The sequence below is a fragment of the Candoia aspera genome, chromosome 14 (genome assembly GCF_035149785.1).
Source record: "Candoia aspera isolate rCanAsp1 chromosome 14, rCanAsp1.hap2, whole genome shotgun sequence".
In the NCBI taxonomy this organism is placed as follows: Eukaryota; Metazoa; Chordata; class Lepidosauria; order Squamata; family Boidae; genus Candoia; species Candoia aspera.
The window spans coordinates 1,459,175-1,481,944 of record NC_086166.1 but is presented as its reverse complement, the minus strand read 5'-3'; the positions used below and the strand labels follow the sequence as shown (position 1 = coordinate 1,481,944).

General features: G+C 51.3%; 1 protein-coding gene across 1 annotated transcript in view; it reads left to right on the top strand.

The window, feature by feature from the left end:
- The window catches only part of LLGL1 (LLGL scribble cell polarity complex component 1), a 39,836-nt gene extending 18,505 nt beyond the window's left edge, over nucleotides 1-21,331 (top strand). The window contains exons 3-23 of the mRNA XM_063314689.1: nucleotides 2,408-2,489; nucleotides 2,713-2,843; nucleotides 4,104-4,262; nucleotides 4,942-5,104; nucleotides 5,516-5,651; nucleotides 6,301-6,355; nucleotides 6,569-6,723; nucleotides 7,377-7,594; nucleotides 8,524-8,591; nucleotides 9,083-9,233; nucleotides 10,477-10,581; nucleotides 11,092-11,384; nucleotides 12,658-12,811; nucleotides 13,536-13,689; nucleotides 14,456-14,739; nucleotides 15,337-15,601; nucleotides 15,716-15,830; nucleotides 16,605-16,699; nucleotides 17,299-17,422; nucleotides 18,414-18,493; nucleotides 18,857-21,331. Coding sequence (XP_063170759.1) covers nucleotides 2,408-2,489; nucleotides 2,713-2,843; nucleotides 4,104-4,262; nucleotides 4,942-5,104; nucleotides 5,516-5,651; nucleotides 6,301-6,355; nucleotides 6,569-6,723; nucleotides 7,377-7,594; nucleotides 8,524-8,591; nucleotides 9,083-9,233; nucleotides 10,477-10,581; nucleotides 11,092-11,384; nucleotides 12,658-12,811; nucleotides 13,536-13,689; nucleotides 14,456-14,739; nucleotides 15,337-15,601; nucleotides 15,716-15,830; nucleotides 16,605-16,699; nucleotides 17,299-17,422; nucleotides 18,414-18,492 — 2,986 coding nt within the window. The 3' untranslated portion in view covers nucleotide 18,493; nucleotides 18,857-21,331. The remainder of the gene's footprint in view (nucleotides 1-2,407; nucleotides 2,490-2,712; nucleotides 2,844-4,103; nucleotides 4,263-4,941; nucleotides 5,105-5,515; nucleotides 5,652-6,300; nucleotides 6,356-6,568; nucleotides 6,724-7,376; nucleotides 7,595-8,523; nucleotides 8,592-9,082; nucleotides 9,234-10,476; nucleotides 10,582-11,091; nucleotides 11,385-12,657; nucleotides 12,812-13,535; nucleotides 13,690-14,455; nucleotides 14,740-15,336; nucleotides 15,602-15,715; nucleotides 15,831-16,604; nucleotides 16,700-17,298; nucleotides 17,423-18,413; nucleotides 18,494-18,856) is intronic.
- The last annotated feature ends 1,439 nt before the right edge of the window (nucleotides 21,332-22,770 follow it).

Sequence of the window (22,770 nt, the reverse complement as noted above, 5' to 3'; positions counted from 1 at the left end):
ATGTGGTCGTTAAGTGAATTCGGCTCCCCCCATTGACTTTGCTTGTCAGAAGCTGGCTGGGAAGGCCGCAAATGGCGAGCACGTGATCCCAAGATGCTGCAACCGTCATAAATACATGCTGGTCGTCAAGAGTCTGAATTTTGATCATGTGACCTTGGGGACACCACGACGGTTGGAAATGTAAGGATCGGTCATAAGTCACTTTTTTCAGCGATGATGTAACTTCAAATGGTCACTAAACGAATGGTCGTAAGTCGAGGACTACCTGTATAAGGGATGGGACCGGGATGTGAGTCTTACAAGGGCTTTCTCTAATGTCATTGTGCTTAAAGAAGGGGAACTCAGTGACAACATTGGAGAGGGAGACCCTTGGGAGGGCTTGTCCAGGGAGCGGGGCTGGTGGCGTGGAGCGAAGGTGGTGAGTGCGCAAGGCAAGACGCTGGTGCAGTGGTTGAGAATGGTGATGTCCAGGTCTTGGTAGCAGATAAACCCATGTGAAGTGTGAGAGGAGTCCCCTTCAGGTTCCTGTTTCCCCAGTGCCACGCTTGAGTATGCAAACATCCCGTCCGATACCCAATTCTGAACTCCCAGCATTTCCCCACCAAAGAGGGGTCCTGCGGCTTCTCTGCGTGGTCTCCTGCTCTGGCGTTCATCTCAGGTGGCACCAGCTGGTTGTGGTTTGTTTTATGCACCTGTGTGTCTCCTTCGGTTCTGCCCTTCTCTGGGTCTGTTGCCTCGGCGTGAGGCGCGCTTCCGATGTCCCCCCCCCCGTCCACCTGCCACAAGGACGCTCTGCAATTTGTGGCGCGGCTTTGCCTGATATGCGGACTCGAGTCACCCATCGGCCTTCCCCTTTGAGAATTGTCCAAAATGCACCCCCCAACACAAAAGTGGACCCCCCCTGTTTTCCCTGTAGGTGGGTTGTGGCTTGGAATCTGCGCACCACCGCGGGCAAAGCTGAGAATTACCCCGTTCTTTGAAAAGTAGGTCACCCATCAACATGGTAAACAAAGCCCAGTGCAGTAGTTTGTGACTGGGGGCGGCGGGGGGGGGGAGGCAAGGCTGCAATGGGAGGGGGGGGCGATGTGTGCCAAAAGCTGACTCCTTCAGCCCGCCATAAACTGAGAAACCGACCATAAGAAAATCCAAATTCCTCACCCACAGAGCCCAGCCCTTAGATAAATAAAGCTAGCGGAGTCCGTTTGCTCCATCTATTTCTTTGAACAATTCTGCAGTTTTGTTTTGAGCAGAACTATTTGGTATAATTTTGGTTTCGCAAGGCTGAGAGGCAAGAAGCCAGCGACCTGTGTCTTCTCCTCCTCCTCTGGCAGCTTCATGTGTTCTCTCCTAAGACGTGTCATTTGCTCCTCCCTTCACGTCCAGATAGACGTTTTTGAGAAGCTCCAACAAGGCCAGAAAAGATGCTGAGTCTGTCTTTTATTTTAATGTGAGCTGTGGGTCTTGGAAGGCTCTCCAACCTGTGGAAACGCAGTAGAAGCGCACCCCGTGTGTGTGTGCAACCTAGTTTGCGCATCGGGGCGCCGAGCCATGATTTGTAGGGCGCCTTAAGCCAAACGAAACTTCTTCAGTCGGTGGAAGGGAGGGTGGCCAAGAGGCGGCCTGCTCTTTGGCCCCTTCCCTGTTGTGAAATGCAGGTGGGTCTCATTGTTCTGCAGGTTCTCTTGGTTTTCGATCTGTCCTCTGTGAAAATGAAGGGGTGAGGAAACAGCAGGGGCTAGTCCAGTAGAAGCAAACTGGGTAAATAATCGGGGACCGGATGCTTCACTGAATTAACCGTTTTCTGGCTTTGGAGCGGGCCGTGAGCGGCAGACTAATCGAAAGCGTGAGGTTTCCAGGAACACCAGAACAGGGCTACAACCAAGGAGCTTCTTGCTGGGCAGCCGCAGCCGCTGTGTCTTTCCTCTCCCTGTGGGTGGCCTGACCGCCGCCGAAGGGAAGCGTTCTGGGACGTGGGCGACGGCTGTGCGTGGCGTGTGGCATTGATCAGCAGGTGGCGAAAGGTGTGGCAAAGAGAGAGAAGAATGCGGGCCCCTCCCTGCCGGAGCTCGGTTGCCACAAGAGCCGGAGGGGATGATGAGCTTCTGGACCTGCAGAGGGAAGCTGAGAAACACCTGGAAGAAAAGCGAATTCTGCTCCTGATGGAGCCTCCTCAGAGAAGGGGATCTCGTGCATCTTTTGGCACCAGTTCCACAGAAACACACGGTCCTGGGAGACCCCTGGTGTGTGTGCGTTGCACCCATGGGCCTCTTCAGGGTTTCCACGGCTGGAGGCTGGATGCTCAGCTAGATAGGCCCTGACCACTCCGGATGCGGCGGCGGCTGTGCTGAAATGGCCGTCCTCCCCTTTCTGTTGGCGAGACTCTTCCTTGACGGTGGCCCTTCTTCAGATACGGGGCTCCCGGGGTGGAGTTCACGGGGCTGCACAAAGAGACAGCGACCGTCACGCAGATGCACTTCCTGCCAGGACAGGTAAAAAAAAAAAATTAAGACCTTGGTTTGGCTTGGTTGCTCAGGTTGCAATGCCCCGAGGGCCCTGTTTGCGTGGCCCTCCGAATCAGGGTTCGCTTTAAGAGAAAGTGGGCGTCGACATGTTGACCGCTTTGTGAATTACAATCTGTGTGCTCTGAGGTTGGCCTTCAGGACATTATCACGTGAGAATGCCTTAAAAGCCCACTCCCCGCCTTTCCTGCAGGGTCTCCTGCTTTCCCTTCTGGATGACAACACGCTCCACCTTTGGGAAATTTATCAGAAAGACCCCTACTCCCACTTGGAAGAGACCCGTAGCTTTGTCCTCCCCGGACGGCCAGGGTTCGACAACGCTAAGTACTCACGGCTTCTGCCTCCCTTTTCTCCCTTCCTTTCTTCCTGGTTTGGGGGTCAGGGCCATGAACCCTGGCAAAAGTGGGGGGGGCTGGTATGCACCTTCCAAGGTCCTGCCCATTTTCTTGTTCCTTCTTGGCTCTATGCAGGAGCGGGGAGGTGGGAGGGAGTCCAGTTGGCTGGACAAGGTGTAGCACAGAGTGGGCAGAAGGGCTGGCAAGAACATGAGCTGGGAAATCTGTGGGGCAAAGCTCATTTCTGCTCTAAATTTTGCAAGGGGGTTGCGAGCAAGTTGAGGGTTGTGTTGCAGGAATGAGGGAGGAGGCAGCCCCAGTCTTCCACCATTTGGTGCACAGGCATTGCTGGCCTGCATCAGTGCCTGGCTCCTGCTTTGCAGGTAGTCCTCACTTAACAACCACAATTGGGACAAGAATTTCAGTCACTAAGCGAATCCAACCCAATTTAAGACCATTTTTGCAGCAGTCGTTAAGTGAGCGGTCATTAATAGAACCATGTGGTTGTTAAGCAAACCATGTGGTCGTTAAGTGAATCATGTGGTTTCCCCATTGATTTTGCCTGCCGGAAGCTGGCTGGAAAGGGCAAAAATGGCAATCACATGACCATGGGGATGCTGCGACAGTCATAAGTGCGAAGACCAGTCAGAGGTCAGGTTTTTAGTACTGTTGTAAGTCTGAACCATTGCTAAGCAAATGGTCATTAAGCAAGGACTACCTGTAGTTGTTTTTCCCTACTAAGCGAGCATTGCTGCTGCTCCACGCACGCACTCTGGAAACACTGGGTCTGTTAGTCTGGGATCCAAGATGGCACCAATGGCGCGTCTTGACAGAGTGATGTATTGAGGGAGGTGGCCGCCTTGCGAATTGCATGTCGGATGCTGATCCCTCCTCCTTGCAACAAGGCTGCAGAGCTTCACTGCTTTTCTGCTTTGGCGGGGTGCACACATCTATTTGGGTGTGAACGGGACAACGGTTTTCAAGATGTGTTCTGGGTCCTGTTGGGAAGGACCAGTTTGCCAGAAAGTAAGTCAGACCGCCCGACCGATCTTGCCCCGCAGTCAGTGCTGCAGGGAAGTGCCGGAGGCGTGGAGTCCAGCTCTTGATTTCCTCTCAGAATCAGTTATGCGCCCTCAGCTGCGGCGCAGGGGGGTCTGTGCTAACTTTCCCAGCAGGTTCTGAAAACCGCTGGCCAGGTGATCCAGCCGTTCCAGTTCTTGTCGCAAGAGAGTTCTCTTTCTTCTGGTAGTTCTCCTCCCAGCATTACCCGGGTGACGGTGATCCTCCTGGGGACAACCTGCAGCACAGCGTACCTCGGCACTGAAGGGGGCGGCATCTACTTCCTGGGGCTTCCTGGCCTAACGCTGCTGGAGGACAGCACCCTGTACCAAGATGAAGTCCTGCAGAGGTGAGCTGCTCTAGGAAAGCCAGGGCTCGATGACTAGAGTAGGTGTCAGTGGGCACGGCTCTCTGTGGGCGGGGAGATGGGTAGGCAGGAGAACGCTATCAGTGCGTGAAGATCCAGTCAACAGCTGAGGACACGGGATGGCTTCTGTAGGAAGCTCCCGATGCTAGGCCGAGAGCTCAGTGCAGGCCAGCAATCCAAGAAAGCTGCTGCTGTGGTCAGGTCAGGTCACCGAACTGATGTCCTTCAGGCATGTTGGGCTACCACCATTAGAATTCTGTTTTCTGGCTCATCCTCTACTCTGGTTACTAAATTTTATCTTTTGGTTTTATTTTATTCTGCACCATTTTATTCTGGGGTGAGTTAGCCTGTGGGTCTAAAACAAGGTCGAACAATTGAGAAGTCGTTTGACCGTCTTAGGGCCAACCCTAATGAAACACAACATGTCTCTATGTGCCTTCATTGTTTTGGACATTTTGCTTCGATTGGTATCACTAAGAGAGATTGGTTTTAATGGTGAGAAGTACATTTCATAGGGTGCCCTCCTATCCTCCTTGCTGATACCCAAAATGAGATTATGAGTGTAGAAGGACACCTCGTGTCGCTCAGATTTCATAACTATCTTAATTCCCTGGAAGTAGAGATTGCATTTGGAGATTTCCTCCTCCTCTTGTCCTCCTAGTGTGCCTGAAGATTACCGATGTGGGAAGGCCCTTGGGCCTGTAGAATCTCTTCAGGAACATCCTCGAGACTCCATGAAAATCCTCATCGGGTACAGCAGAGGCCTGATGGTTCTGTGGGACAGAAGCTCAAGAGAAGTTCATCATCTTTTCTTGGGCAACCAGGTAGGTTACTTGGCTGGGTCGATGGAGTCTTCCTCACAGAATATCCCCACCCTCCTCTCTTTTTGCAGGAAGTTACCAAGACTGGATGGAATATAGCTAGGAGTACCTCCGGTCACCTGAGACCTTCCTTGAGGAGCTGAAACTAGCCATAATGGGAGATTAGTGGGCGGTTAAAAGGAACGGGGAACTGTACTGGAGAGTTTCACAGGTTGTGTACCCTTGAGCAGGATTAAAAGCTGATCCCCACGGGTAACAATGTGTAAAGGTCTGAAGTGGCTTGAGGGACCAAGTAGGTGCTGTCAGAATGTCTTGTACCCACATCAGCTCAACTAGCAGGCCTACCTTCAGCCTCTTTTTCTCCTCTGTGCCCAAGGCGTCATGGCTTAGCTTGGGTCTGCGGCTTTTTTGCAGCAACTGGAAAGTGTCAGCTGGGAGCGGAGCAGCCGGACGCTCGTCAGCTCTCACAGCGATGGGGGCTACGCATTGTGGTCATTGGCAAACGGTTCTCCCAAGACTTTGCAGCCGACAACATCCACGGTCCCTTACGGTGAGGCTCATCAAGAGAATCTCAGTGAGGTCCAGTGCCTGGGTCCCCTCGAGTGGGGGGTCCAGATGCCAGTTGTCCCAAAGTCCAGGGTAAACAAACATACGGTCACCAAGCAGAGGAAGACCTTCCCAAGGAGCCTGGTCATAGAGGACACTGAGGGCTAGTCAGCCGATAATTAGCCATTATGGAGAGTTAATGATGCCCATCTGGACAAAGGTGTCCACTGCTCCTCACACCCCACCCTTCCTCCACTGCTCATTCTCCTCAATGAATTTTAACCACTTTGGGGATTTTGTTGACTGTCCAAAGCAGTGTTTCTGAACCTTGGGAACTTTAAGCTGTGCTGGCTGGGGAATTCTGGGAGTTGAAGTCCACCCATCTTAAAGTTCCCAAGATTCAGAAACACTGGTCCAAAGTGATCCTTGGGTCAGCACTGCTACTGTCCCATGTAGGGACAGACCCTCTGAAACACTGTCCACTCCCTTCCCAACAGATCCTGCACTGATTTCAGCCCAAACTCATTCCAAAGTGGGTTTACCGTGAGGACAGCCACCTTTTAAACAGGACGGGAAGTTTTTCTCTTTCCTCAGATACAAAGGCCTACGCAGCAAGCCGCCCGTTTCAGAAGTTCTCCCCTCTTCTCTTCTAGGTCCATTCCCATGCAAGGCCATCAACAAGATTCTGTGGCAGACCTGTGACTCGGGGTACGTTGCATTCCTGCGTGTGTCCAATCGACCCCCACCCCCTGCTTCTCTCCTCTCCTGCTCCTGATTTTCTGTTTCCTTTCTCGCAGAATGGCATTTGCCTCGTTTCGCTTATTCTGTGGATTTCTGCAGCAGTCCTCAGGGGGCAGGTGCAGAACGCGGAACCGTTGCCACCACCGATGACTTTCCTCTGCTTTTTTGTGTCCTCCAAAGGGGCCACTTCATCATTTTCAGCGGAGGGATGCCCCGGGCCAGTTATGGGGACAGGCACTGTGTGACCATCCTGCAGGGTCAGACTTTGGTCACCCTGGACTTCACATCGCGTGTGATCGACTTCTTCACAGTGGGCAGCACAGAGGCAGAAGAGGGTACGTAGGGATCTCCTTATCGGAGGCGTATTTTGCTTGGGATTTGAGGAAAAGGCAGTTGATGAGATAAGAAATCAATGAAAACCACATTTAGTGTTGGTTTAAAGCTACCGTGGATTGGGAGTGGAAAGGCTGACAGGAGACCGGTGCCTGTAGAGGTTTTCTGAAAACAAAGCTGGAGGGAGAGATGCTCAGCTCCCAGGGGGTCTTCCAAAGGGTGGAAGCCATGCAGGAGAAGGCCATCTCCTGCGAGCCAGAAAGATGGATCTCTGACAGGGTTCACAAGGGCCTTTCCTGTTAATGGCCGGGCAGGTTCATAACTCAAAAGGCTCTCCCTTGGATAATGAGGCCCTGGGTTGTTTACAGTTTTAAAATTTAATCACACTTTAATTTCTTCCTGGGAAGTAACTGGCCACCAATGAGGTCTCTTGGAACAGGTGTCAGGTGACCTCTGCGCCTTGAACACCTTCCCATCTCTCTTCACCAAGAGTGTTTTGTGGTTTTCAAAAATGCGACCCTGACGTCCTTCCACCTGCCTGTGTTTCTCTCCTGGGTGTCAGTTTTGTAAACTTTCTCCCTTCTGGTGATACAACCTGGTCTTTCTGTACTAAGGCATAATTGAGAGTGGGTATGTTTTATCCCACTGGTACCAGAATTCGACAACCCGGCAGCCTTGGTGGTTCTGGTGGAAGAGGAGCTGGTGGTGATTGACCTGCAGACGCCGGGCTGGCCCACGATTCCTGCGCCCTACCTGGCTCCCCTCCATTCCTCGGCCATCACCTGTTCCTACCACATCTCCAACGTCCCCCTCAAGCTGTGGGAGAGGATCATCAGCGCGGGCGAACAGCAGAGCCCTTGCCTTTCCTCGGTGGTGAGTTGGGAAATGAGCTTGGCCAGGAAATGCACCTTGTTTACCAACTTCTGGGATTCCGATGGGGGTCTCCCTGCTGGCTTCAGTAGCCCTGAGGCACGGAGCTGGGTCGATGTCTTGGACCTTCGGTGGCCAAGAAATCTGGATTCCAGGCTGCACTGATGGCTTGTGCCTGCGGGGGCTGGCAGGTGGGGAGGTCAGGTGCACCATACCTGGATCCAAGAGATCCTTGTCGGCAGAGCCAACTAGATCTGAAAGCAGAGCACACCCTCACCTGCCTGTGCCTGGTGGTGCAGACCGTGAGGAAGACGACCTTAAGGGAGATACGCAGGAACTGTTACCTAGGTGAAAGGGGTGGATTTTTTTTTTCTCCAAAACTATGAGATAACATTCGGAAGTGACTCAGACAGACACTTCCCTAATTCACTGAAGTATAAGATGGAGGAGGAGGCACAGCACAATCACATTTGCAAGATTTTGTTACTATAGCCAATCTCAGTAGAAGTCATAGGCTTCCTGTGGGACTGATTTCCTGGCCTGGTCTACCTAGCGGGGCTGACAGGTAGCCACCACTGGATACAGAAGATTACCTCTAACTGCAGTGTGGTGGTTTAAGGAAGTTTCTGGTTTAGTCCTTCAATTAACGCCTCCATCTTCCTCTTAGTACAAGGGAGGAGATGGTAAAAAAGGAAGCCCAGCGCTTGTTCACCTCTGGAGTCAAAAGTGTTCTAAATCTGGTTGAAAGCAGCCTCTCTGCCATGCCAAAAGCTTGGAGGAGGGGGTCTGTTCGGTGGGGGGTTGGAAACAGCTACATCACCCCCCCATTCTCTGCCTGAATGACTTTCCACATAGCTGTCTTAAAGTTTTGTGCTGAGTGGTCAGATTGGACGTAGACCACAGCAACCTGTGTGTGCTTCTGCCTTAAACAGCCCTGGCCCATCGACGGAGGGCAGCCCCTTGCTCAGGAACCCACACAGAGGGGGCTGCTCTTGACCGGGTAAGTGGTCAGCCTCATTGTTTCTAGCTGCAGAAGGTCCCTTGGGGCACCCTTGTGGGAAAGGGCTTGGCGAGTGGGCCAGGATGCTAGCAAGAGGGCCTTTCTTATGGGGTGAAGCCAAAGATTTGGGGGCAGCTTCTGTGCTAGGAAAGGCCAAGGGAAGGATGTCCTGCAGACTTCTAGGGAGGGGAGAGAGGGAGTTATTCATGCGGTGCAGTCCCAGCCCATTTGGGAGATGTCGGATGGAGAGTTTCTAAGCTGGCCAAGGAGGAGATGCCAAGTGGGACACAGCTGTGGCGGAGCCCTGAGAAGGAGGTGGCTTGCAGTGGGGAATGCTAGTTTCCGAGCTGAGAAGAGGGGGCATTGGCCAATACTGGCCACGAGCAAGGGTTAAATCCCCCTGTGAAAAATGGAAGAAAGGACAGAGACATGTTGTGGCTGTGCCAAAACAGCACCAAACTCATTCCACTCCCTGCCTTTCCTCTCCTCAGGCACGAAGATGGCACGGTGCGTTTCTGGGACGCTTCTGGAGTGTCCCTCAAGCCTCTGTACAAGCTGGGCACGGCCGGCATCTTCCAGACGGACTGTGAACACAACGACAGCTTGAATCAATCGTATGAGGAGTGGCCTCCTTTTCGGAAGGTGCCAAGAACCCTGGATTCAGTTTCTTTCCTCTTGTGTGCGTGGAGGAGGGAAGCCCTCTGGCTGCTGAATCATTGGAGGTGGTTGATGTTCCAGCTCTGGGCAGGAATTTGGTTTCCGTAGTTCTCCAGATCTTGCTGAAGCATGTCGCCCGTGGGCTCCTGGGAGTTGTAGTTTGGCAGCGTCTGGAGGCCCACCCTTGGCCCAGAACGTGTCTGTTGATGATTGCTGGAACCAGAAGGTCCATCTTTTGACTCTCAACCTGTAAAAGCTTTCTTTCCTCCAGTGAAAGAAACCGCGTTGGGCCAAGCTAGACATGACATCAGGGGTGTCTTTGTGTGTTAACGAGGCTGTGAGAACAAATGCGGAAAGTTGCTGTTTAGTTCCGGTAGCAATTTTGCGCTGACTGCTTCAGGAAAATAACTCGGATCAGGCTGCAAAGGGAGGGAAGGGTTCAGCGTGGTTTCTCTGCCAGGTTCAACCCTGATTCTGCCTTTTCAGACTGAGTTTTGCTGCATTGGGTCTGCCTGAGGAGAGCCTGACATCCTCTGTGTGCTTCCAGCCTATTTCTATGTATATATGCAAAAAAAAATCAAACTGTTTTCTAACCAATAGAAGGGGTCTTTTCCCCACCCTGTTTTCTTAAGTGGACCTGAGTAAGCTCTATGGAAGGGTGCCCCCACGTGGCGAGAGGCTAAGGACGAGAGAGAAATCTCGTGCCTCAGACTTCCCAGGGTTAAGGTCCCCTTCTTCCCTAAACAGTCACCCTCCAGTTTTGTTGGCTTTGCTCTTAAACATGAAAAGCAGAATTGCCCAGGGACTGGGGGAGCACTGTCCTCTTGGGGAGGGCTTTAATTAGCTTGTCCAGCCGTTCTACTGAATGCTTCCAGATCTAGATTGGATCCTTTTTCACTCCAGGTTTCGAACATAAATTTTGCCAGCAGCATCTGCTTCTTTGAGGGCCTTTGGTGGCTTTCCAGAGCAGCTTCATAGCGAATAGATTAATTTTGTAACTGCCCCCTTTCAGTTTGTGTGGGGCTAGGAAATGGGCCCATTCTTGCCAACCGCTATTCTCCCAAGAATGTATCTCCAGGGTGTGCATCTGAAATGCTGGACTTGAGGGCTGCAGAATTCATTTGTTCCTGGTTCCAAGGAGCACCATAATCATCTTCTGTGTGAGGAATCTGACTTTGTTTTTTCTTCTCTCTCTCTGGGGACAATCCTCTATTGTACGTTCATCCAGGTTGGCTGCTTTGACCCTTACAGCGACGACCCCCGGCTGGGTGTCCAGAAGATCACCTTGTGCAAATACACGGCTAAGATGGTGGTTGCTGGCACGGCAGGGCAGGTAACGTTGCGGTGCATCTGTTGGGATAGCTCCAAAATCCAGCTGTTTCTCACCAGAAATCTGAAGCTTCATCTTCACCTTCTTGCCTGCCATAAATGGCCTTCTCCAGTCAGATGGGGAAGACTGAGATGAAATAATAGAAGATAGAAGTCATTGAGTTGGGTGATGGTTATAGTTTGGGGAAGATGGAGAAGTTCCATGCTAGACCCTTGTCGGTATTTGGTGGAGTTACTATTGGGAGAAGCAGAGAAGGAATGATGGAATTATTTAAGGGTGAGCAAGGTCTGTGATGCTTCAGAAATCAGGGACAAGAAGAGAGAACAGTGGAGGTGCTTGGAGGAATCAGAAATCGCAAGGAATCTTGAGGGCCACAGTCCTGGAAAGAGAGCTGTGCAAAAGCGTGAATGTAATTGTGTTCAAGTTTGCAGCCCCCAGCGCAGCTCTCAGTCTACTCCAGGATGAATCAGAGGAGTGACCGAGACTGACCTGGGGTTCCCCTCTCTTTGGCAGGTGCTGGTGATGGAGTTCAATGACGAGAAGTCAGAGCACACGATCAGCGTTGCTGTGGTGGACCTGCTCCAGGACCGTGAAGGCTTCACGTGGAAGGGGCACGACCGGCTTCCCCCCAAGAACGGCGCCATCTCCTTTGCCCCCGGCTTCCAGCCCAGCGTCCTCCTGCAGTGCCTGCCCCCTGCAGCCGTCACAGCCGTCACCCTGCACTCAGAGTGGAACCTGGTGGCCTTTGGGACCAGCCACGGCTTTGGCCTGTATGACTATTACCGCAGGAACCCCGTGCTGGCCAGGTAGAGAAAGCGCTGCCTGGCGCAAAGCTTCATGACTCCTGGAACGGAGTGGGTATGATTGGTCACCACCCTCTCACAGTGCAGGGCAGTTTCTGAGGAGCTGTCAGAACCCACAACCAAAGAGTTGTTAGATCTGTGGATTGTGTTCTCTGCCACTGAAGCAACGCGTGTCAAGCTCCGGATGGGAGGGGAAAAGTTGCTGAGAGTGAGAAGGAATCCGAGGTCGTGCCAGCCGGCCGGCCAGGAGTGGAATGCTGGACTGTTAAGGGGAAAGGGGGGGAGTGCGGAGGAGGTTTCGACCTGCCCGTGTGTCTTTTGTCAGGCAGCTGTGTGAGAACTTTTCTAGTCGTGGCTTTTTGCTTAACATCTGTACACACCATCAATAAATCTGAAATCTGCATTCCACCTGGATGCATGAGTCAGAACCTTACTGAGTCAACTGTGTCAGAACTTCACAGAAAGCCATGACTAGAAAAGTTCTCACAGTCCCCTCAGAGAGAGGGGTGAACCCCCAGATCTTTCAAACAAACCCTAACCAGGTTATCCTGCAAAAGCTTATGTGGTAACGTGATTGTCTCATGTCTTCCCTGTCAGAAGCACATCTGTTCTTCTCTTAGCTAACTGGACGCCCAACATTTCCTTGTCCAACGTACTTAATTGCCCAATACTTTCTGTTAGTCAAGATAGCCCTTGTTTTGAGCACAATGGCACTCAGCTGTGGTGATGCCAACTTTTGTCCGTGACAAAATGCGCGCCTCTGTTCTTGTCTTTCTGGTGTTACTATGTCCCAGGAAGCCATGCAAACGCAGCAGCAAGAAATCTTGCAGCATCACTTAAAGCATGTTCTGTCCAAAACCACAGGGCCATCAGGCACAGATTCCAGAACTTTAAATAATGATCCATTATGTAGTTGGTCAAAATATGATTAAGGGCCATCAGGTAATCTGATTAATGGATCCAGTTAAGAGGCAAGTGGGAATCTGGTCAAGGGGAATCCGAGGACCGCCTGGGGGTGTCAAGATCTCCCCCAACCCGGCCCCCGCTTGAGATGTTGGGGGCTGAAACCCTTTCAGTTGACATTCATTAAGGGGGCTCTGAGCCAATAACTCTGCAGAACTATGACGGGCAGGGAACCTGGAAGGAACGCCTAATGCCAGACATCTCTCCATCCGTGGTTGACCTATCCCAGGAATGAAGCCCCATTGATTAGTGGTCTTCACAGCTTGAAGACCCCTGAAGATCCTGGGTGACTGTGATGGTTCTTTTTTCACAGGTGCACCTTGCACCCCAACGATTCTCTCGCGATGGAAGGCCCCCTCTCACGGGTTAAGTCCCTGAAAAAATCCCTGCGTCAGTCCTTCCGCAGGATCCGTAAGAGCCGCGTGTCGGGCAAGAAGAGAGTCACTGCCAGTAGTCCCTCAAGCAAGGTAAGTCGAGGGAGAGGCGGCAGCCACGTGGCATGTGCCCGAGTGGGCCTTCTGAGCAGCTCAGGTCTCGGGCAGGGAATCCTGGATCGCGTCGAAGCGGTGGTGATGGGAGGAAAGTTGGAGCTTTCTGGGAATTTGCTCAGAGTGGTCTTCGAGAAGAAAGGGGGTTCTGGGTTCGGCGAGAGTGGATCAAGGCTGGGCAGCAGTGGAAAATACTGGATTGAGGACCTCAGGCTGATCTGCTTAAGCGAAAACAGCCCGTGCGATGGAGCGTCTACAGCATATGCTGGCTGGGGAATTCTGGGAGTTGAAGTCCACACGTCTTAAAGTTGCCGAGGTCGAGAAACGCTGGTCTATGGCCTTGGACTGAAGAGAATATTTATTGCACAGCTCATTGGGGATTTCATGGGGACAGTACCATTTGGGATTTCTCCATTTAAGCTTCCTCTTGGAGCTTTTGAGAAGATGAAGTTAACCCTTCCCCTCTTCTCCCCCCACCCCAAATGATGCTCCAAATTCCACAGAGGAAAGATGGCTGAAAAATCCAGCATGTAAAAAACAAAGGACAGTAAACCATTTTGAGGGAAGAAGGAAACAGAGAAGACCTTTCCGTGGAGGGAGAACATGGTCTCCCGTCCTAGGGGTTGGGTGAGCGCCTTTCGGGCCCTGCCGAGAAGCTGTCTTGATCTGAGTTTTGCCTCACCGGCTTCTCCCACCCCGCCAGGTACAGGAAGCGAACGCCCACCTGGCTGAGCAGCCCGGTCCCCACGAGGTGGAGATGGCTCCTGTTCAGCGGCGGATTGAGCCTCGCTCGGCAGACGATTCGCTGTCTGGGGTTGTGCGCTGTCTCTACTTTGCAGACAGCTTCCTCCGAGATGGTAAGGGGGAGACCATGGTGGGAGGGCAGCGGTCCCAACGGGGACGTAATCCTTCACTTTGTAGTTAGCTTTTGGCGGGGAGACTTTGCCTAACTTTGATTTCCAACTATAGTCACTTGGCTGCCTTTGTCTTTAAGCTGCAACAGCTTTTGGAACTTTCCAGGTGGCGGATGGGGAGATGGAACTGAATTTTCCATTGTTTGCAGAGCTCTCTCTTGGGGTAGAAAACCCTGCAGAGAAATAGGGGGGGTGGAGAGCATCTTTTCTCTCCTGAAAGGAGGGGGCGCAAAGGTCCTCCACATTACCCCTGGTGTGCAAGATAATTTTTCTTGCCTTGGAAAAACACGTCCATCCGGTGGATCTGAAGCCCGGGCCTCGTATAGATGCAACAGTGCAGCCTCTTCAAGCTTGTAGTAGAAGGACAGTAATAAAAGTTAGTCTGTAAGGTGTGTAAAATAATAGAAGATGTGGTTAGGCTTTAAAATAAAAAAAGATTCCCACCAGGGAAAAAGGCAAAGAGGTAATTAGCGCAGAAGACAGTAGTAGTCACAGTGGGAGGAGATTCGCACACGTGCTCCGCCTTGTTCCCCAAGCCCGCCTGCCGTGTCCCTGGTCAGGTCTTCGAAGACTCAGCCTCTTCCTCCCAAGGGGGCCCCGAGGGGTCTTGCTGGTTGGGAGTGATAGGAGCTGTTGTGCATTGCCGGCAGAGAGTCTGGGTGGTCCCGAGAGGCGGCCCCCTCACATTTCTCCTCCTGTCTCTCCGCAGCTGCACATCACGGACCCACCATGTGGGCCGGCACCAACTCTGGCTCCGTCTTTGCCTACGCCCTGGAAATCCCTTCCCAGGAGAAGTTTTCAGAGCGCTTGGTGGAGGCGGTCTTGGGCAAGGAGATCCAGCTCATGCACAGAGCGCCGGTGGTGTCGATTGCCGTCCTGGATGGCCGAGGGAACCCTCTGCCGGAGCCGTACGAGGTCTCTCGGGACCTGGCCAAAGCCCCTGATATGCAGGGCAGCCACTCGGTGCTCATTGCTTCAGAAGAGCAGTTCAAGGTAATTCTGGGCGAGGGAGAGGAAGCCCTCGAGGGAAATTCCCGGTGGCCCATCTTCTTCCCGGTGTCCCCTGGCGTTTCAGTGGCAGTTCCGTGTTTTCTTACCATTATGATAAAGTAAAAGGGCCCAATGATTATTGAGGGGGTGAAGGGACTGAACATCGTTTGCTCATTCAGAGTGAGGGCAGAAAGCATTTCCCTCCCTCTGAACTGGCTTCCTGATATTTTTTAAAATCAATTTTATAAAACGGTTTACAAAGAACCTAAAAACTAACACAAACTAACAAAAAGAGGGAGGAGGGAAGGGGGAAGGAAAATAGAAAGAAGAAGCTTCCAATTTCTTCTGCAGCAAATATAAGTACCATTATAAAATTGACTCTTGCTCTATGGTTACGGTGAACTGGCTTCCTGCTATTGTAGAATGATTTCCTCCTCCTCGGGACCGATTCTTCAGGGGCGGGGATTGGTCTTCCCAGCCCCACATGGCACACGCCAGTGCTGCTGTGGGTCCCAGTGGCCAGCGGCCCCCGTCTGGGAAGAAGTACGTAGCTTAGGACTAAAGCTTGCTGTTGACTTCTCCTCCGCTTGCCGGCTGCAGGTGTTCACCCTCCCCAGAGTCAGCGCCAAAACCAAGTTCAAACTGACCGCCCACGAGGGTTGCCGGGTTCGGAAAGTGGGGCTGATGAGCTTTGCCAGCGCTACGTGTGACGACTATTCCGAGAACGGGCTGGCCTGCCTCACCAACCTGGGGGACCTCCACGTCTTCACGGTGCCCAGCCTGAGGCCGCAGGTTCACTACGACTGCATCCGGAAGGAAGACATCAGCGGAATCGCCTCCTGCGTCTTCACCAAATACGGCCAAGGTGAGCTACGTGGCTGCAGGTGCCCGGGCACGGGGGAGGGGCGTCCAGAATCACCCGAGGCATCCGCCGCATCTGCCTCCCTAAGCCCCCTTTCCTCCTCTGCTCCCGCTGCAGGCTTCTACCTGGTCTCCCCGTCAGAATTCGAACGCTTCTCCTTGAGCACCAGGAACATCACAGAGCCGCTGTGCGTGCTAGAGACGAGCCGCACCCACGACGCCCCTTCCCCAGGGTGAGGGGACCCCACGCCATCACCTCTGCTTTGCAAGTCCAGCTGACCCTCTCGGGAGTGGGGTTCCTTTAGAGACTGGGATGAGAGCCCCCTTTGGCACTGAAGAGCCTCTGCCAATGCGAAGGGCAGGCGGAGTTCAGCCCAGAAGATGTACACCTGGCTCCCTGCCAAAGGCCTCTAAGCACGAGCCAGGTTTCTCCCCACTCGCGTGGCAGAGAGCGGCTCATGGGTGGGCGATGCATCCAAAATGACTTTTTTATATCCAAAATCTATGCCAGTAGATCCTTGTCCTTCAAAGCCAGGCTAAGGGGGTGATACACAGCCTGTAACTGGATGCATTTTGTGGAAAATGAAAAACAGCCACGGTGGGGGGGGCTCGATCTGCTGTTTGTCTCCCTTACCGAAGGCCACAGTCGGCACCTGGAGGGCAATTCTGCTGCACGTGGGGAGGGAGCAATCCAGGCTGGGACCCCAGTGTGGGTAGAGGTTTAAAACCTGCCGTGTCCCACCTCACAACCACAGGGAAGTTCACAAGACACCGTCCAAAAAGTGAAGAGGGTGGACCTGATGCTGCGATCACAGCCCTGGCTGACCTTATGTGCGTCACCCGGGGACGCAATTCATAGCGGCGGTTTGCTTAAGCTACCAGATGACCGACGGCGTGAAGAGCACTGCGTTTATTTTGACCCTGGAATAGAGACAGATGCATGTGGGCTCTCAGGGAGGCCTGGGGTGGCAGATGGAAACGTAGATGCTGCTTCCTTTTTATTACAGAAAGAACTTCACGGCAACGCCAAAACTAAGCCAGGCCAATGGGACGCACGTTTTGCAAGGATCGGGGGCGAACCATTCCCCGGCAAGCAACGATCGTAAGGAAAAACACCCTTTCCGCGATTTGGCAGACTAGCAAACCACTGTGTGGTTTTGGCAATCGGACGCAAGTTGTTTCAATAGCTTTATGGGTTGATTTCCAAGCTGGTTCGGCCTTCCTTGGCCAGTCTTGAATTCTCTGCAAACTCCTGGCTTTATTATACCTTCTGATAAAACCAAGTGTTGCTCTATTTATCTGTCTCAATAGAAGAAAATCTCTGTGGCTCAGGGTTGAACTGTAGAGTTCTCGGTGCCCTCTGAGCTTGGTGGTTTGTTTGCAGATATTTCATTACCCAGCTAGGTGACATTGGATATTTGTGGGTCGGTCTGCCTGAAAAAAATCACGCAGTACAGTTTTGCATGTTTCAAAGATAAGTTCAGAAAGATTTGAAGGAAATTCCAGAGCCCTCCGATAAAATGAAGCTTGTTCTTGCTCTCCCTGCCCCTCCCTCTGAGAAAAACCATTCAATACTAGAAAGTTTTGAGGGGAGTTTGCAACTGATCCAGCCAGGGAGAATTAAGTGATTTAAGGGCAGGGAAGGTTAAATTTGAATTCTGGATGTTTATGGCCATGTTGTGGCTGCTTTCCTCCCTTCAGGGTCTCCCGAAGACCACCAAGCATCGTTTGCCCCAACGCCGGTTGATTCCCCGGACAGTAGCATTGACACCCCCTTAAATACCACTGGAGATATTACAGTCGAAGAAGTGAAGGATTTCTTGGCGTAAGTCTCTGCCCCTGGGTAGCAGGCCCGGATGTAAAAACTGATGGGGCATGGAGGGAGCTTTTGGCTTTGCGACCAGGCATGGATGGCATGGCCTGTCTCAAGCACACAAGTTTGCGCATTATTTCATTTCGGTCCATTTCTGTAGGACGGAGGTGGAAAGTGCTGGGACAGACACATCTATCACCCATATGTAACTTCTGCTGATAGTCCACTAATGTTAGAGAAAACGTTTGTATTGTTTTTAATAAGAAACTTTATTACATTTCAGAATATAAGTAAAACAACATAAGAATAGAAAGAATTTTAAGAAAGAACAAAAAAGGGACAAACTTAAAAGTGCAGAAACTTATAAAAAAGAATCACTTCCGACTATCTTCAGTACAGACATAAGCATAAAAATGCATCAACCTCTTACTCTGTTTTATCTATAAAACACATTATTTCTATTTTCTTATACAATCCTAACCATCAAATCCCAAGATTAAATCTTCACCTTTTTCAGTTTTGAGCAAAAAGCCCAAAAGTGGTCTCCAAGTAGAAACAAAGTTAGATTATTTTCTTTTATCAATGCAGTCAGTTTCACCGTCTCTGCCAGCTCCATTAATTTCGCCGCCCATTCTTCCCCTGTAGGAATTTGTAAGTATTTGTGAGTGTTTTTGAACAAAGAATGATAGAAACCATTCTTTGCAGCTCTCTGGGGCACAGCAGAGTTTGTCTGGATCAGGCCCTTTTGCCGTGACAAGCAAACTGTCGCTGGCTGTTTAGCTTGGTGGACTTGGAAAATGGCAGAATAATAGTTAGGTTGGTGTTTATCGGGGTAATCAGCGATGGGGTCTGGAGAACGGTGCCCTTCCCAGTGGCTGAAGGCAACATGGGGCGTGCCACCTCTGTAGGGGCCCGCCTAGTTTGGGGGCAATGCTTGGCTGAGGGCAACTTTCAAACTGGGTTCTTCTCTGGCCTGGCAACTCTCGCGCTTCTGTTGTTCCAGGCCCTCAGAGGAAGCAGAGAGGAATCTGCGGAACATAAATGAGGATGAGGCCCGATCCCCAGGGATCCTCATTAAATGAGGTATGTCCAGGGCATCGCTCTTCCCTGTTCCTTTTTTAAACAAGTGAGAGGCGTGCCTAGTTCTCGGGGCCTAAGCTTTGAGCTAGCGCATAAGGCATTTTGGGAAGCCGAAGCTGGCAGGCTGAACAGTGTGTGTGTGTGTGTGGCAGCAGAATAAACACTGCACAAAATAAAAGATGTTGCTTTTATTGCAATGTGGAGTAAAGTTTACAGATGCTCTGTCCTCTTCTCCAGCTCAGCCAGAAGGGAAAAGGGGGTGAGTTTTCAGTTCCGGGACAAGATTGGCTGGGCTGGGTTTAGCTCAAGAGAGAGACCCCGTGGTCTGTCCAGCCCTGTTTTAACATCTGGTCATTTCCTTTCCAGGGATCCTGCACCGTCCGACGCAATGCTTGGAGCTCCAGGACCAAGACTTCTAGCTGGTTTTGCAACAACCTGTTGGTCCTACCTCTCCTCCTTCAGATTCTTCCCTGCGTATTTTTTTTACAAAGAGTCGTAATCTTTTTCTAACATGTGGCCTGGAAGCAGACGTGCGGCATCTCTTCCTTGGTACCTCTCCAAGTTTGCATTTTATATATATGGAAATATATATGGAAATATGTATTTTCCATATTTATATATGGAAAAGAGGAAAAAAACCCAGAAATGTGCCAACCTCCTGCAGGACCACTTTTTGAGTGTCTGCTGTTCCATTGCACAAAAACTTTGAAACCTTTAAGTTTTCTTTTAAAAGCAAAGCCACTGACGGCTCGTGGGAGAATGACAAGGCTGCCCGCACCGGGGTCTCACCACTAAGAAAGCGATCGGGATCTTTTGGCCAAGCGTAACCTTTTGATGGGGGATGAGAGCTTTCGATGGATGGACGGACGGACGGATTTTGCTCTGCTGCGACGCTGGACCCTTCTTTGGCCTTTCTTTTGCTGTATGTGGGAATGCCTACGAACGTTTGGATTCTTCTGACCTGGCTTAAAACACCCTTTTTCCTCTTGAGCAACCTCCCTTATCTCTGGGCTGAACTCCCTGAGAAAATCTGTACCTGATCCGATGACAAATTAAGGTTTTCCTGTTCACAGGACACTTGTGGGAACTTTGGGGCCAAGACCAGCTTTGAAGAAATGCTTTTTTGTGATACTGATGGCTCCCTCCCTCCCTCCCTCCCTGAGGGAATGGTTAAAGGTTTTCTTTTTTATTATTTGTTACACCAGATTCCTAATCAGGTGTATTTATCCCAGCACGAAGCAGATTTTGTGGATCAGGCAGCCACAGCGTTCCAAGAAAATACTGAGTAAGAAATACTACGATACCTTTCTGATATTTTTCACTTTTCCTTCCTCCCTCTTTGTTAAGGATGAGGAAGAAGAAAATATCCCAACTTTTTCCATTCACCTGCCTGCCCAATAGTTTGGTTTGCTCTGAAGCGATTTCTCCTCCTTCCTAGCTGCCCGTGGGCCCGATTTGACTTTAAGAGGTTTTGTAAATTTGGGGTTCGTTAGTGTTGCCAAAGGAGCTCCCTCTTTCCTTTCTGAAATTCCAATTTCCTGGGATTTTTTTTTTTTTTTTTTTGCATTAGCTCGGCTTGGTCCACAGTTGATGTATGTCTCTGAATCCCAGCAGATGATGTGGTGGTAAACAAGTTCGGCTTATGTTTCTGTGCTTTTTCCTTGACTTTCAACCCAAGACAGGTCTCCCTGAATCTAGGAAGCAATGAGTTTTTGCTAAGCTCAAGACTGGATTTGGGCCTGGCCTGGATGCATCGAGGAATACAGGGTCTAAATTGAACGCCAGCAGCCAGCTGGGTCGAGCATTCCGAGACTTTGGCTGGCTTCTGTTGTCTCTCCATTATTTTGCCAACTCTTACGAGCATCGAGGGGCACCTGAGCTGTATGGTCAGGCAGCACCCACGGCTCACATGGTTTCCCGCACCTCTTGCTTCCAACTATTTAAATCACTGCTTTGGCTGCCTTAGCTGATTTTGGTGGGGTTGGCGTGATCTTTGCCTGATCTGGGAACGGCTTCGCAGCCGCAAGCGGCAAATCCCTCTCTCTGCAGTGGCTGCTGACTCTCAGCCATTAAAAGCTCTCTGCATGTTGGCGGCAGAGGAGAAAGGCCTCCGTGGGGTGGTGGGGGTCCCTTGTGCCTCAAGAAAGCGGCTCCCCTTGCCGGGTTTTTTATAAGCCACAGGCAGGCTTTCCGAGAACGAGCTGGTGCGTAGCCATGCGGAGACCGTGACAAGGTGCATTTCCATTCCTGTGCACATTGCCCAGACCTCATCCGAGTGGGGCTTCCCTGCCTTTGGCCCGCGTGGCAGTTCCCCCACCCCATCCTCTGCTGGCCTGCGCTGTGGACCCCTTTCTCTTGTGCTGATGCGGGGACGGGCAGCAGGTTCTTGTGCCAAAAGGGTGAGCCTGTCGCACGCCCTCGAGCACAGCTTTCTGCCAGAAAGCATCCTTTTTCTCACGGGCGTTTTTGTGCCAAGAAAAGTCCCCTGGAGGAGGGTTGATAAGATGGGGAAGGCGGATTGGTGGGGCAAAACTCTTCAAAAAAATTCCCCCTTCTGATGTCCGCAAGAACTCGCCCCCCCCTGCAAGTCCCTTGGCGGAATGTTGCGGTACGATTCGATTTTTGCTGTGTGTGCGCGCGAATGCCTGGCTGTGTGGGTGGATGAAGGCGTGCCGTTGCGAGTCTTTTTTTTGCAGTAGCCACTGAGGGGAGGGGGGTTAGCTTCCATGTAGAATGTACCCTTCGAATCCCCCTTTTTTCGGTCCAGAGAATGGATTTAGCATTGTTTAGTAATTAATGCAGGTTTTTAATAAAGGAAAAATAAAGCATTTACTATCTAAAGTGTGTGTGCCTAGTTTCTCAGCGTCCCTATCGGCAAGTGGAGGCAGAGAAAGTTTGGCTTGTAATATCAGACATGGAGTACAGGTAGTCCTCACTTAATGACCATTCATTTAGCGACAGTGTGGATTTACAACAGTGCTATAACCTGACTTTCAGCCAGACCTCGCACTTACGGCCGTTGCAGCATCCCAGAGTCACGTGATTGTCATTTTTGACCTTCCCTGCTGGCTTCTGGCCAGCAAGATCAGTGAGGAACTATACAATCTGCTCAACCACCATGTGATTAGCTTCACCACCACTGCAAAAATGGTCATAAAATCGAGTCAGATTTGCTTAATGACCACATTGCTCAGCAACCAAAATTCGTCACAATTCTGGTCGTTAAGTGAGGACTACCTCTATTTCATACTAACAGCCAAGGAAGGGGAATGCTACTTATGGGATTGGCACCTCAGCTGGGAGGAAAATCACTAAAACGGTGGGAACGGACCAGTACTTGCTTACTCCTGCGTCAGAACAGAATTACACAACTGCAATTCACAAATGGCAATCTTTATTGAGAAGTTATAAAGGAAGCGTGTGAGGCCCTGCAGCTGAGCACCACCCGCCCAGTGTTGGGTTTAGGCCAGATGCAACACTGCGCTTTGCTAGTTGAATTCCTACCTGCTGTTGCAACAGCTGTTTTGAGTTAGGATGCCCACTGTCCTGTGCCCTTGGCCATGCAATCTACAGCTGGTAGCAATTGCTCCAAACATCTGGGCTGGGTTTAAAAGAGGTCCCACTTCTCCTGCTTTTAGAAGCTCTTCTAAATATTTATTTACGCTGCTTTCTCCCCACCCTTTCCAAAAAGTGGCATCTAGGCAGGAACTGGGGCCATCACAGCTTACTACGAAGCATAAAGTTTAGAAGATGTCTAGTTTTAAAACCTAGTGCCCTGTGAGGTCTAGTAGCCACTTCTTGTGATCAAGCTTGCTCTTTTCTACTATGTATTTCAGTGCAAAAAAAAAGGGGGGGGGAACAGATCCAGACATTCAACTGAGAAGCAAGCCGGGGTGTTTGTGCTTTCAGTGGCTGTAGAAAAGGAATTTTAGCTAGTGTAGCTTTTAGGGCCAGGAGGACACCCACTGAAATTCTTCCCACCCAGGGATGGAAGATGGAGGAAGCCCACCCCCACTGTGCAGGTCAGGGGCCACCCTGGGCCTCCCACCTGGGGGAGCTCTCTGCTTCCGGCTGCCGACCTACTGCAGAGAGCGCAAGATGCTCTGCGAAGCCTTTGCGCCCCTGCCCTCCAGAAGAAAGCCAGGAGGCTTGCTGCGCCTAAGCGGGTGGGAGTTTCCAGCGATCGTCATCTTGGTGCAATGGGGGGAAAACACGTTGAGTCCGGGGTGATCCGAGGGGAGGGGAAAGACGAACTCTCCACTGTAACAACGCCCGAGGGA